Raw genomic sequence first — 15,822 nt, 5'->3', positions numbered from 1 at the left:
CTCCGCTTGGTTTCCCCGATGTAGAGGAAGCCACACCGGGTACAGCGGATGCAGTATACCACATTGGCAGATGTGCAGGTGAACATCTGCTTGATGTGGAAAGTCTTCTTGGGGCCTGGGATGGGGGTGAGGGAGGAGGTATGGGGGCAGGTGTAGCACTCCCTGCGGTTGCAGGGAAAAGTGCCGGGTGTGGTGGAGCTGGAGGGGAGTGTGGAGCGGACAAGGGAGTCACGGAGAGAGTTGTCCCTCCAGAAAGCAGATAAGGGTGGGGAGGGAAAGATGTCTTTGGTGGTGGGGTCGGATTGCAGATGGCGGAAGTGTCGGAGGATGATGCGTTGGATCCGGAGGTTGGTGGGGTGGTAAGTGAAGGAGCCAGGCAAAGCAGGAGTTGAGGTTGGTTGGCTCGCCGAGCTGTTTTGTTGTTCTGCAGACGTTTCGTTACCATGCTTAGCAACATCCTCGGTGCAGTGAGGATGTTACCAAGCATGGTAACGAAACGTCTGCAAAACAACAAACCAGCTCAGTGAGCCAACCAAACTCAACATCCACAACCCAAGCTACAGATCTACTCCAAAACCCTAAAGCAGGAGTTCCTGAGTCTGTCACGCTTGCAAATCAGGTTTTTGGATACTGATAACAGCAATGGTTAACCAAGGGTGTGCAGTCAGAGGAAAATCTGTGGCAAAAAAGGTAACTCAGCTGTACAGGATGGAGAACTGGCTAACTAATAGAAGATAGATAGTTGGGATAAGGGGGACATTTTCAGAATAACAACTGTAACAAGGGGAATGCCACAGAGATCAGTGCTGAGGTCACAATTATTGATAATACATAGCAATGACTTGGATGAGGAAAGTGAACGCACTACAGCCAAGTTTGAAGATGATACAAAATAGATGGGAAAGCAAGTGGCTTGGATGACACAGTTAGAAAAGGGCTACAGACATGTTAAGCAAGTGGGCAAAAATATGGTAGTTGTAAATATAATGTGGAGAAATGAGAGGTTATACACTTTGGGGGACCAATAGAGAAACTAAAAGTTACATAAATGGAGATTACTGCAACAAGCTATAGAACAGAGTGGATCACAAAAATCCACGTTTAGCAGGTAATAGGGAATTCCATGCAAATGGAATGCTGGCCTTCATTTCAAAGGGAATGGAGGTTTTGCTAAAACTATACAAGGTGCTAATTAGACCACAGCTGAAATCCTGTGAAGAGTTTTGGATATATGTAAGGAAAGATATATCAGCATTGGAGAAAGTCCAGAGAAGGTTCACTGAACTGATACCAGGTATGAAGGGACTGTCTAATCAGGATAGTAGAGTAAAGTAGATTGAGCTTGTACCCATTGGAGTACAGAACAAGGATGGCCTTATTGAAACATAGAAAATTCTTAGGGGATTTGATCGGGTTGATGTGAAAAGGTTGTTTCCCCTTGTGGAAAAGTCTAGGGCCAGACACCATAATCTCAAAATAAGGGGTCATACATTCCAGATAGATATGAGGAGGAATTTCTTCTCTGAGTGTACAGCATCTGTGAAAACCTTTAGCACAGAGGGCTGCTGAGTTGGGTCATTCAGTACATCCAAGGCTGGGACAGACACATTTTTAATCAGTAAGGAAATCAAGAGTTATGGGGAGAAAGCAGGAAAGTGGAATTGAGGATGATCAGATCAGCCATGATGTCACTAAATAACAGAGCAGACCTGATAGGAAAATTGCATACTTCTGCACCTGCCTTTTGGGGAAAAGAAAGAATAGTGAATGAGCAAGAGTGATACAGGATTCCAGTCAGGTAATCGGACAGGTAGTTTTGTAGCAGCAAATAAGTTTCCAGGATGTTAAGCTTCATCCCTGGGTTCAGGTTCGAGGATGTCACCAAATATCTCCTTGACCTTCTTCAGAGGGAGTGTGAACAGCCAGATGAAATGGCCTGCATTGGCATCATTGACATAGGGTAAAAGAAGAACGAGGTCCCAAAGGAGGTTTTAAGATATCAACAACAGTAATCTCAGAATTATTCTGTGTGCAATGAGCCAGAGAGCACAGGAACAGGACAATTGGTTCATTGAGTATATGGTGGAGAACTGATGTGTGAGGCAGCTCATTGGATTTCCGAGTTGAGAGGTCAGGAGTGATTCTCAAGCATGTGGACTTAGAAAGGTGAACAGCTTACAGCTTAATAGGACCGGAACTGAATTCCTCACAGCGAGATTTGCCAATGCTATTGGAGACAGTTTAAAATTAGCTTGTTAGGGGCTGGAAAACCTGAGAGTGCTCAAATTAGAAACAGGGAAAGCTGTTAACAGGAAGCAAAGGAGTAGCAAATGAAATTATATGGTAGCCAAAACAAAGGCAAGCATCAACTAAGCTTAGAAAGTGGAATCATGCCAAAAAGAAAGTTAGGAGCACTCTACCTGAATGCACAAAGCATTCATAACAAGGTAGATGATTTAAAGGCATAGAGTTGAATGGGTATAATCTAACGAGCATGACAGAAACAGGGTGACTAGGCAGTCAACCAAATATTCAAGAATATTTAACATTTAGAAAGGACATACAAAAAGGAAAAGGAGGAGACAGTAGTGCGTCGATTATAAGGAATAGTATCAGTACATTAGTATGGGGAGATCTCAGATTGTAAGAATAAATTGGGGAATCTGTTTGGGTGGAGTTAAAGAAACTTGAAAAGATAGCAAATAGTGATAACTGTTTTAAGTCAACAGACAGTAGTGATGGTGTGAGGCATGGTTTCAACAGGGGATTAGAGAAGCATGTGGTGTAAGTAACACAGTAATCACAGTGACTTCCATCTGTACAGAGAATGGATAAAGCTAATGAGCTTGAATACTATAAAGAATGATTTTCTACAGTAGCATATTAAGGAGTTGAAGAGACAACAGGTTATGTTAGGTCTGTTAAGTTGTAATGAAGAGAGCATATTAATAATCTTCTCACAAAAGAATTTTTAAGGATGAATGAACATATTATAGAATTTTACATTTTGTTTGAAAGTGAAGTATTTCAACCTGAAACTAGGATGTTAAATTTGAACAAAGGAAATTATGAAGGTTTGAGGGCACACAGGCTGAGATCGATTGGAAAAAAGTTCAGGCGGTTTATAGAGAATGGATATTCTTTAACGAATTATTATATAGTTTACAGCATTCATTTTTCTATTTCTACAGCATACTGTACATTCCTTTAAAGAAAAGACTGTCAACCTTGTCCTAAAAGCAAGTTAAGAATTGTATCAGACTAAAAGATCTCTATACAGTTGCCAAAAGCAGTGGTAAATCTGAGGATTAGAAGGATGTTAGAATACAAAGGAAGACCATGAAACTGAAAATGAATAATATGAATATAAAGTGTTAAATCACAAAAATGGACTGTAAAAGCTTCTACATGTACATCAAAAGATGTTTGGCTCAAAAAAAATGCTGGTCCAATACAGGCAGAGTCATAAGAATTTAAAAAGGAGAATAGAAAAACATCAAAAAAGTTGAATAATTGATTTGAATCTGTCTCCAAGGAAGAAACAAATTTTCCAGAATTGGACCTCCAAGGTACCAGGGAGAATGAGGATTTAAAGGAAATCAGTGTCTCTTAGGAAGGCTGTATTAGAGGAACGAACAGAACTGAAAGTCGCTAAGTTCGTAGGTTCGATGTTGTACATTCCAAAATGTTGCAAAAAGTAGCTATGGAGATTGTGGATGCATTAGTGATCATCTTCCAAAATTTTACAGATCCTGGAGTGGTTCCTGCAGATTGGACAAATAACAAATCTCACCCCACTACTTAAGAGATACAAAACAGAGAACTTCAGACCTGTTAGCCTTACTTCAGTAATAATAGGGAAGGTGCTAGAACCTGTTATCTAAATGTCCATCCATCATAACATTTGTAATGTTCTGATTGGGTAAAATTCATGTGGGTTTGTAAGTGCAAAATCATGTTTGACAAACCTGTTGGGAACCTTTTTTGAGTATCTTGTTATCACAGCTAATAAACAGGAGTGGGTGTACACGGATTTCCAGTGGCTTTGGATAAGGTCCCCCACAGGAGGTGGGTTAACAAGATTAAAGCACATGGGACAGAAAGTAACGTACTTCATGGATAAAGGATTGGTTAACAGGCAGCGTAGGAATAAACATGTCATTCTCATGATAGCAAGCTGTGACCAGTGAGGTGCAACAAGGATCAGTTCTTGGGCCCGAGCAGTTCAAAATGTATTTCAAGAATTTGGACACAGGACTAAATGAAATATTTCCAAGTTCATGGATTATAGAGAGGTCAATGGAGTTGTGTGCTGTAAGGAAGATATAAAGTGGCTTGAAGTAGATCTGGCTGGACTGAGTGATTGGTAACAACATGGCAAACGGAAGATAATGTGGAGAAATGTGAGATTAGCCACTTTGGTCAGAAGAACAGATGTGCAGAGAAGTTCTTAAACAGTAAAAAGTTAGAAAGTTAGATGTACAAAGGTACCTAGGTGTCCTTGCCTATAAGTCACTGAAGGCTAACATACTCACGCTAATCAAAAACAAAAATAAAACTGCTAGAAAAACACAGGTGTTCTGGCAACATTGGTGGAGAGAAATCAGAGTTAACATTTCAGGTCCTTCTTCACATTCATTCTAATCCTTTATTTAAAATTGTCTGTTCCAACCTATGTGCTTTTCCAGATTTCATCTCCCACACTACCACCTCCCGCAAACCACATTAATTTACCTTCTCAACCAGGACAGTGTAGTGGGGGCAGTGGCATTCTGCTCAGTTACAATTCTCCAGAAAATTGGCCCAACAGCTTGTCAGGCAGAACTTCCATGAAGAAATAAATAGCAACATCTTGAAAAATGGCCATATTACAGAGGGTGGTAGTGCTAGACATCTTAAAATGCGTAAAGGCAGATAAATCTCCAGGACTTGATCAGGTGCACCCTAGAACTCTGATGGAGGCTAGGAAAGTGATTGCTGGGCCTCTTGTTGAGACATGTGTATCATCAATAGCCACAGGTGAAGTGCCAGAAGACTGGAGGTTGGCTAACATGGTGCCACTGTTTAAAGAAAGGTGGTAGGAAAAAACCAGGGAACTGTAAACCAGTGAGCCTGACATCGGTGGTGGACAAGTTGTTGGAGGGAATCTTGAGGGACAGAATTTACATGTATTTAGAAAGAAAAGGACCGATTAGGGATAGTCAACACTGTTTTGTGCTTGAGAAATCTTCTCATTAACTTGATTGAGTTTTTTGAAATGGTAACAAAAAGGATTGATGAGGGCATTCGCCAAGGTTCCTCATGGTAGGCTGATTAGCAAGGTTAGATCAGATGGAACACAGGGAGAACTAGCTGTATGGATACAAAACTGGCTTGAAGGTAGAAGGCAGAAGGTGGTGGTGGAGTGTTGCTTTTCTAACTGGAGGCCTGTGACCAGTGGTGTGCCACAAGGATCAGTGCTGGGTTTCTATGCATTTCTGAAGAAGGGTCCAGACCCGAAACGTCAGCTTTCCCATTCCTCTGATGCTGCTTGGCCTGCTGTGTTCATCCAGCTCTACACCTTGTGATCTCAGTGCTGGGTCAACTGCTTTTTGTCATTTACATAAATGATTTGGGTGTGAACATAGGAGGTATGGTCAGACACCAAAATTGGAGGTGTGATGGACAGCAAAGAAGGTTAGCTCAGTGCAATGGGATCTTGATCACATGGGCTTATGGGCCAAAGAGTGGCAGACGGAGTTTAATTTAGATAAATGTCAGGTGCAGCATTTTGAAAAGACAAATCAGGGCAGGACTTAGACATTTAATGGTAAGGTCCCGAGGTGTGTTGCTGAACAAAGAGACCTTGGAGTGCAGGTTCATAGTTCCTTAAAGTGGAGTCCCAGGTAGACAGGATAGGGAAGGCGACATTTGGTATGCTTGCCTTTATTGGTCAATGCATTCAGTATACAAGTTAGGTGGTCATGTTGTGGCTGCACAGGACATTGGTTAGGCCAATTTTGAAATACTGGGTCCAATTCTGGTCTCCTGCCATAGGAAGGACGTTGTGAAACTTGAAAGGGTTCAGAAAAGATTTACAAAGTTGTTGCCTGGGTTGAAGGATTTGAGCTATAGAGAGAGGCTTAATAAGTTGGGGATATTTTCCCCGAAGAGTCAGAGGCTGAAGGGTGACCTTATAGAAGTGTATAAAATGAGGGGCATGGATAGGGTGAATAGACAGTCTTTTCCCCAGGGTGAGGGAGTCCAACACTAGAGGGCTTAGGTTTAAAGTGAAAGGGGAAAAAATTAAAAGGGGCCTAAGGGGCAACTTTTTCATGCAGACGGTGGTGCGTGTATGGTATGACCTGCCAGAGGAGGAGGAGGAAGCTGATAAAATAACAACATTTAAAAGGCATCCAGATGAGAAAATGAATACGAAGGATTTAGAGTGATATGGGCCAAATGCTGGCAAACGAAACTAGATTTATTTAGGATAACTGGTTGGCATGGACGAGTTGGACCAAAGGGTCTGTTTCCATACTGTACATCTGACTTTATGCTCCAAAGTAAATGCCTCTAATGTAGTTACAGTGGGAAACTAGGATGACTAATAGTATGTTAGCCTCACTGCCAGCAGTCAAGAGTAGAAATGTTCACCTCGAACTTCAATTAGACCGCAAACAGAGTACTATGTTCTGTTTTTATCCTATCACCCTGGGAAGGATATTACTGCCAGAGGGAATACAAAGAAGAATTCCCAGGCCAGTTCCTGGGATGGCTGGCCTATCCTACACAGCACTATTAAGAAAACCTTGTGCATATTCTCTATAGCTTCAAAGCATGACAGCTGATCTCATTGAAACCTACAAAATATTTAAGGAATATACTCAGTATACACAGGTAATCAGGGATTGGGGAGTCTAGAACCAGGCAGCACAATTTCAAACTGAAGGTGAAGCAGCTCAAGACTGAGATGAAGCTTATTTTTCAAAACTAGAGGGTGAAAATGCTTGGAATTCTCTACCCAAGAGGTTGTGGAAACACTGAGTGGATTTAAAGTATGACTGATAGATCGATAAATACCAATGATCAATAAAAGATTTTTTTTAAAAACTCACTCATGCAATTTCAGCTTTCGCTGGCTGGACAGCATTTATTGCCCATCCCTAGCTGATCTTGAATTGAGCGGCTTGCTCGGCCATTTCAGAGGGCAGTTCAGAGTCAACCATATTGCTGTCAGTCTAGAGTCACACGTGGGCCAGCCCAGGCCAGGGAAAGATAGCAGATTTCCCTCCCTGAAGGACATCAGTGAGCCAGGTGGGTTTTTCAGACAATCAACAATGTTTTCACGGTCATCATTAGATTTTTAGTTCCAGATATATCCTTTCTTCCAAATCGAATTTCACAATCTGCCATGGCAGGATTTGAACCAGGTGCCCAGAAATTAGTTAAGTTTCTGGATTAATAGTACAGCGTTAATAATACCACTAGGCCTTTGCCTCCCCAAATATGGGGCTAGTGTGTATAAAAGCACTGAAGTGGATGAACAGTCGTAATCATATTGGAAGTCATAGAAAGCTCAGTGGACTGAATGGTCTACTCCTGTTCTATGGTAGGATAAGGGACATGCTGGGCCATGAGGTTAACTTCTTCAGTACCTTTTTTTTTTTTTTAAAAGATCTAATAATAATGTCTCTCTGTTCCACACTTTCCCTTGTCACTTGGTTAAAGAGTTTTTCTGTCTTTAAGTAATTTCTTAGCTATCACAATCAAATGCCTTCTCAAAACAACAGCCACAATATTTTCTGTCTCACTCAGTTAATCCCTGTCAGAATGGTACTGCATTTACTGGACACAACTGGCTCATTCATTTTTAGTCTAAATCGATTCATCCACACCATGCTCTCTAGTTACCTCGTTATAATGTTAGGCAGACTGATCTATAGTTCCCCAATAATTTTTGTCTTTCTTCTCAAACAAGTGCAATTCTGGCAACTTTCCAGTCCTTTGAATCTGCTTCTGCAATTCAAAAATGTTTGAAAGCCTTGCCAAATTGTCATGGTATTTTGGTCACCTGACATTGGGCTCCAGTGTCTATTCCACTTTTGAGCTTAACAGATTACTTTTTCCCTTCAATTGCACTTCATTATCTGGACTCATCCTTTTGAACTATTGCCATTCTTCCAACATTCATCTTTGAAAACTGATGCAACATACTCTATAAAAGAGAATTTTGCTCACATTGCAGTAGAATCTTTCAAAAACATAAATATACATTCTTTATATCCAACCATTTTGCAGTAAGAGACAGGCCCTCCTTCAATTAAAGCAGAGTTATTGTCATTGAGATAATGCCATACCCTACACCCTGAACAACCTTCTTCTTATTCACTAATTAAACGTAGAATATACTAAGGTGTCTACACACGTAGCTTGAAGCTACTTTTGTCTCGCTATCATACCAATTCTAATCCTTATTTAGTTTTATCTCCTCTAACCCAGAGCCCTTCTGGAATTTCCCTTAATGTAAATTACATTCTCAACCAGGGCACCGTAATGAGGCTAGGACACTCTGCTTAATGACACTTCTCTGGAAAATTGGCCCATGCAGATTGCTGCCAAGCAGAACTTCCATGAACGTTCTAAGACATATATGGCTCTAATCTGGAGGATCTAGAATTAACACAGGAAGACTTCACTGCCTCCATCTCACCTTTCCCAGGTCATGCCCCACAGCTGCCCGAGGAAAAAAAAAAAATCATTAAATCTCCAGAATGGATTCACGCCATTCAGGAAAAGAACTGACCCTTCTTTGTGTGCAACTCTTGCTCCTACAAATAACAATTTAAAATATTAGAGTAAGTTTTGGCCAGGAATTTGATCTCTCCATGAATTTTAAGGGTCATAAATCAAAAACAAGGTTAACAAAGAGGCTATGCAGTCAGAAACGAGTTTTCAATGATGAATAAAGGTTCTCTTGGGGAGGTTTACAATTGCACAACTCTGCCAAAACAAAACAAAAAATAGCAGCTCAGAAAACAAAATCCAGGAAGTTTTGCTAAACGTTCAGAAATGGCTTGTTAGGCCTCAACTGGAGTTGTTTCCAATCAAGGGCAGAACAATTTGGCAAAAGTGTCAGGGCCTTAGAGAGGGTATAGCAAAGAGATTTATCTGACTAGTTCCAGGGTCAAGGGACTTCAGTTATATAGAAAAACTGCAGAGGTTGTGTTTGCCCAGCCTTGCAGGAGGTCTGGATAAGGGAAGGCAAAGAGGTGTTCAAAATCATGAAGGCCTTGATACATTTAATGAAGAGAAACTGCTTGTGCTGACAAAAATTCATAAACTGGATGACAACAGAATCAACTGAAGAGACAGGGAGGTGGTGGGAATTTTTTTTTTTAAATTCTGCCAGTGATTACGATCTGCAATGCACTGTCTGTTAATGTGGTGAAAACAGATTCAATGGTAACTCTCACAAGGGAAATCGACATACACCCGGAAAGACTTAAAACGAAATGGAGGTTGGGGAGGGAAGGGGGGGGAAAACAGACTTCGTCAATTAATAAAGCTATCCAAAGAACCAGATCAGATTTAATGGGCCTAATGGTCTCCCTCTGTGCTGTACAATTATATAGGAAGTTGTCTTCATCACCAAGATCTTGTTGGCCTTTGCACAAATGGAAGTTTCCTTTGATGAGGCAAGACTTTCAGATTATAATTATTGTGTAGTGTTCAAATTAGCTGCAGATGCAGAATCCACAAATATACATACACAAGTTTAATGCACACCCATCAGCAGCAGCACACAGTATTAATTTTTCAAGTTACAACTGTCGCCTTCTTAGTTGATTGCACAGCAGGGATAACTATCGTGCAACCTTACAGTTTCTCAAAAAAAAGTTTGACGCAAGGGCAGCACTGGTCAAATGCTAATCAATGGACAGCTGACCAGACCAGTCTGAAATATTATCACCTGCCTCTTCTCCATACACATCAACTAACCCTCAGTGCATTTACAATGTTTTCTGTTTATATTTCCAGTCACGAAACTAACAAGAACACCTGTCAAAGTACAGAAGATGGACCCGAACCACACAGCACCTCAGGGAAAATGGCAGAATGCAAGTTCAACCCACTTAATACACCACAGGGGTCAGCAACCTTTCTCACTTAACTGACTTTTCCTTTCTTTCAAAAAAAAAAGTATCACTTAGAAACTATGGAGCACCACAGGATGAAAATTTGGAATTCTAAACCAAACATATTGTAAAGTAGAATATAAAATTTGCCTAAGTAAACTCACACATTTTTATTGTGCATTAATAGAAAAAAGTCTAAATCTGAACTTTTGACAGTTTCTTGCTTTTTTTTTTAAATTTAACTCATCTGCAGAACATCCACGTTCAGGCCTGATACACCTATTCGCATGAATTGCGACGGATAATCAAGAGGCAAACGTAAAAATGGTGGACAATTATTAATTTAATGAAAAAATGGCACATTTCTAATTAAAATTGAAAATGGAGTAAGAAACGTATATATATAAAAAAAGATTTTTTACCTTTGTGATTTTATTTTTAAATTTTCCAGTGAAGTCATCTTTAAAATAAACTTTAATCTTAGATGTATAGAATCACAAAATATTTCAACTATAGATATTCATAATGAAAAATGTGTTAAAAGAAGCTATTTTGAATAATTTCTCAGCTGGATTAGAAACACTACTGACTGCAACCATAAAACTGCTCCTTGAATCATACATTATCTACAACCATGATGCAGCTATAACTATTTAAACAGGTTTATTGGAACACAGCCTTTTATTTAAAATAATCATTTTAAACTGTAAAGACCTACATAATGAATAGTGTTTTAACTCCCTAACACAAAAGCTTTTCCTTCTCTTGACAAAATTTTTGAGAGTTTTATCATAACATAAACCTGCTGGAAAGAAGTGGGAGTCACGAATATAATGTTAAAGAGGCATACGTGGACCAATGGAATCAAACTGTAGACCTTATACAATCAAACTAAGCTATTGCAGGTTTGGATGCCAGATGCACCAGATCAGCAGACTTTTGCAAAATCCCTGGTCAGGGTTTTTAATATCCCAAGAGAACAAAGATTACAAACACCTCGCTTTTCCAAGCAGACAGCTTTGATGGTGACCAGGAAAGAAGGAATAATAAAAGTATATGCAAAGTTTAACTTGAAAGAAAAAGAGAAAAAAAGAACTGCATAAGTTTGAAAAGTACTGAGCTGGGAAGCAATGTTTAACATTCAGTTTTGTTGGAAAATTATTGCTGTGTGCCCAGATACCATTCAGAAATGTGAATTTTACAGCAATGCAGAGGCCTTTGCTTTATAAATTTGAATATCTCTCATGCAAACATGCAAAATAGACATAAAGGGATATCCCCTCTGCTTCACACGTACCTGCGGGGTCCTTTGCAGTTCGTAGAGGCTGAGCTGCCCTGTTTTACTCACCTGTGGGGTCCGGTGCAGTTCATAGAGACTGAGCTCCCAGGTTTTACTAGGATTCTGAGTATTCACCGGTGCTGCCATAGTGACTACAGCGATTTTTTAAAGTTTTATTTTACAAGTGCTAGCCTTCACACATCCAGACCTGGGAAAGAAGAAAAATAACACAGAAGTATAGCATTAATCAAAGCCATTGTAAATAACAATTAGAAAATAACCATATGGAAACAATGGAAAGATATTAGCAATAAGTTGGACCTGTACGCTTCCAAATCTAATAACAACCAGTATAGCAGATACTCCAAAACCAGACAACTTTTGGATATGCAAACGCCAATTAAAAGGTCAGACTCCCAATTATTCAAATATGTCCAATGAACCGTAATTTAAACTCATGCTACCAATCAATACAGCAAATGATAGGAAGATTTCAACAGCCCTCAAGTAAAATTCTGCAGATACTGGACTCAAAACATCACTGCTGTTCATTCTCTCTTGCCAGATGTAGTGTTTTTAATTCTTACCAGCTCTAAAATGTGTGCTAATAGTGTCTGCAGCCAAGAAGAGAAAAGAAAAAGAGTGATTGCAACCGATGCACACAGACACCTAACTACACCTATGCACGTAATAAAAGTGGGCCTCACTTGTCACAAAATAATATCCTAGGATTATTAACTTTGCCGGAAGAGGCAAATCACTTTGAATCCAAAACAATAAGCTATTAAAAAGGTACACGAACAGCTTAATAAAAAGCTGCCAGCATCAATTGAATGCAAAAAACATTGTGATCTGCATGGTCTAACAGTATATGCTGTTCTTAAAATTTATTGATTAGACATAAGTATCGCTGGGGAGGCTGACATTTATTGCCCAGAAGGCAGTTAAGAGTCAACCACATTGCTATAGGTCTGGACTCACATGTCAGCTAGATCTGGTAAGAACAGATTTCCTTCCCTGAAGGACATTAGTGAATGAGATGGGTGTTTATGACAATGGTGACATGGTTGCCATTAGGCTAGCTTTTTATTCCACCATTTTCAACAGTGCGATTAGAATCCATGCCCTCAGAACATCAACCTGGGGTTCTGGGTTACGAGTCCAGTTACATTATCATTATGCCACCACCTCATGATGCAACAGCATTTGAAAACACCTGCTCCATCAACATTCAAGTAGTTTTACATTACCAATGACAAAGCAGTCCCATCCACAAGCTTCTGACATGTACTCCCCCTACCACTGACACAAACTGGCAGTATACAACATGTACAGGAGCTACTGCAGCAACTCAGCAATCATCCTTCCAAACCTACAACCTCCATCATTTAAAGGTCAAGGACAGCTGGAGCACTAGTTCTCAAAAAGTTCCTATCCAAGCACTACATCATCCTGCCTTGAAACTATATTGCCATTCCTTCAGTGTCACTGGGACAATATTCTGGAACTCCCTTGCATATGGGTTTACCTGCACCAGACAGAGAATAGTGATTCAAGAAAGAGGCTCACAAGCACCTTCTCAAGGACATCTGGGGATGGGTAACAAATGTTGGCCTACTCAACTAAGTTAGCCAATGACAATGCATTCTTTTAATCCAGGACCTAACCTATTTTCTGCCCCACCCCCACCCAATAATCCTCGACATTCAGCGTTCTCAATGTCTAACAATTATCAGAGCTTTACAATAGAAAAAGACCACTTGGTCCATCTGGCAAAAAAAGTCACTCACCCTAAACCCATGTTTTAGCTATTTGGCCCTTATCAGTGCTCAAAGTACATAGATATGTAATGGACAAAGTCACCCACGAACAAGGCCAAATCACCTGGGGAAGGTAAATCATGAAGGTCACCAACCAGAAAAAAGTCAAACTGTGAAACTGAAATTTTGAGAGGAGCTGCTTTTCTGCTTATTCCCTCCCGCAGTTGCTGCTGATCAATTATGGAGTGGAAGCAGCCCATCAGTGGGGAACCAGTGAGGTGAGTGGCAGTACTGAAGTAAAAAGGCCAGGCTGAAAAATCTTGCTGGTGGGGTGGGTGGGGTTTTCAGAAAGTCTGTCAGGTAAGACCATGGGCGAGCGAATATTTTGCCAGCATGTCAAGCAGTAGATGGCTACAAAGGGGAGGGGATATAGTGAATGGCTGCAGAGGAAGAGAGGAATTGGAGAGAACTGAGTAGCTGAAGGGAGACAGCAGAGAAGCAAGAGGTTGCAAAGAAGGGGGTGTGACAGACCGAGATAATTCCACAGTGGGAGAGGGGTGCAGAATCAACTGGCTACAAAAGGAAGATGGAAAGAGGCTGGCAAGAGGAGCTTGTCAACAAGGAATATCTACTAACAGTGACCCGGAAAAAACATGACATCACAGGTCATAAATAGTTTGCAACTTTTTTTAAATGCACATTAATTTAAATGCACGTCAGTTGCTGTATTTATTGCTAACTTATACATGCTGTCTGGTGCCAATTTAACCACCACATATCCAGGAAATTGAAGTTTTGTTGCATGTTTTGTCTTTCAAAATCATGATCGACAATACTTGGTGAATGCTTTTAATTCTGCTTCTAACAGCCCAAATATCAACAGAAATACAGAAGACAATGCTTCAGAGAATCCCTACAGTGTGGAAAAAGACCATTTGCCTCAGAGTCTGCAACGACCCTCCAAAGAGAATCTCACCCAGACCTACACCCCTAACCCTATCCCTGTAACCCACATTTACTACAGCTAATCTACCTAGCCTGCCCATCCCTGGACACTAAGGGGCAATTTAGCATGGCCAATCCATATAACATGCACATTTTAGACTGTGGGAGGAAACCAGAGCACCCAACAGAAACCCATGTAGACACAGGGAGAACATGTAAACTCTGCAGAGACAGTCACCCAAGGATTGAATCAAACCCAAGTCCCTGGTGCTTTGAGGCAGCAGTGCTAAATTGAGCCACTGTGCTGTACTACATGATAGTTACTACATGACTGCACCTCATCTAACGAACAGACTGGGGCTAATGAAAAGATAAACCCAAAAGAGAAACCCAAAGCCAAACCAAAAAAATCTCAAGATTGGGGTGAAAAAGTTATTTTAATTCTTATCTATAGCCCTGCAAGTTAGAGCACGTGAGGTATATCCAAATACTGTTCAAATTAGTTGAAGGTTTTTGCTTCAACTACCTTTATCAGACAGTAAATTCCAGAACCCTAATAATGGCTGGGTGAAGACCATTTTCCTCATCTCTCCTCTAATGTTTCCAATCACTTTAAATCTGCACTGCCTGGTCACTGCACTCAAGGCAAATTGGCTTTTCCTTTCTACCCTAGTCAGGGCAGCTCAATTTTATGCATCTCAATCAGATCATGCCGTCAGCATCCTCTATTCCAAGGAGGATCCCCAACCTTTCCAATCTTAAATTTTAGCTACATTTTCCCACTCCTGGCAACACCTTCACCAATCTCGGTGTACCCTCACTTATGCAATTACATCTCTTCTGAAATGAGGTAATCAGATCAGCATACATACTCAATTTGCAGCCTAATTAATGATTTATAGTTTCAGCATACCATTCTCTACCTGCGCTAATTTCATGTCTTTAACATTCCTAATTTCGATGTTATCTTCCTTTGAGAAGGCTTTATATTTATTATGTACTCGGCCTGTGTTTTCTGGATTCACAACCTTCTGCCTTAAATCAAACATCTGCAACAAGACCCAAACAATATATCCAACAAGAGTGACCCTCTGAACAAGACTGTCAATTTTAAAGCAGTATGCAAAGTTCAGCTGCTTGCTGATCTCAGACAGGATACAGAATCAACTGGCCAAACCTTGTTCACACAAGGTCCTTACTTCATGTCTGGTGAAGTAATTTACCTCACCCCCAGTCTGGAAAAGGCACAGGGTCTGACCAACTTTGCTACACAATTCACACCAGTTAGTGCTCATCCTTTTGCCCAAGTTAGTTGCCTCTTGGTTGGAAAGTCTGATCTTTCTCTTCAAAAATTTCTGGTTTGTAATAGACATGCTGTACTACTGTGATGATGCTAACATTTCAGCAAAAGAACGATAGTAAATACATGCTCACAATCAGAATGGCATTCTGAAAATATTTCTAGAAGGATTCTAGTTCAAGTACAATTGTGGATACATGAAATCCTTGTACTAGAGACCACCAGAATGGCAAAACAAAACAATATTTACGGGCAGAGATAGCAAGAGCTGCAGATGCTGGAGTCAGAGATAACACAGTGTGGAGCTGGAGGAACACAGCAGGCCAGGCAGCATCAGAGGAGCAGGAAAGCTGAATTTCTAAAGAAGGGTCCCGGCCCGAAACGTCAGTTTTCCTGCTCCTCTGATGCTGCCTGGCCTGC

At 40.6% G+C, this 15,822-nt stretch overlaps 1 protein-coding gene across 4 annotated transcripts in view; it reads right to left on the bottom strand.

Moving 5' to 3' along the window:
• The window catches only part of LOC109917499 (E3 ubiquitin-protein ligase RING2-A-like), a 36,974-nt gene that overhangs the window by 18,103 nt on the left and 3,049 nt on the right, over window positions 1–15,822 (bottom strand). For 2 of the 4 annotated variants that reach the window (XM_048616640.1, XM_020517334.2), the window contains one exon: window positions 11,416–11,605. In XM_048616640.1, the coding sequence (XP_048472597.1) occupies window positions 11,416–11,544 (129 nt within the window). In that variant the 5' untranslated portion in view covers window positions 11,545–11,605. The remainder of the gene's footprint in view (window positions 1–11,415; window positions 11,606–15,822) is intronic. The other 2 variants (XM_048616641.1, XM_020517336.2) reach the window with 1 other exon arrangement.

This window comes from Rhincodon typus, chromosome 35, assembly GCF_021869965.1.
Source record: "Rhincodon typus isolate 14 chromosome 35, sRhiTyp1.1, whole genome shotgun sequence".
In the NCBI taxonomy this organism is placed as follows: domain Eukaryota; kingdom Metazoa; phylum Chordata; class Chondrichthyes; order Orectolobiformes; family Rhincodontidae; genus Rhincodon; species Rhincodon typus.
Note: the sequence above shows the minus strand (reverse complement) of the source record. Positions and strands in the feature narration are given on the sequence as shown.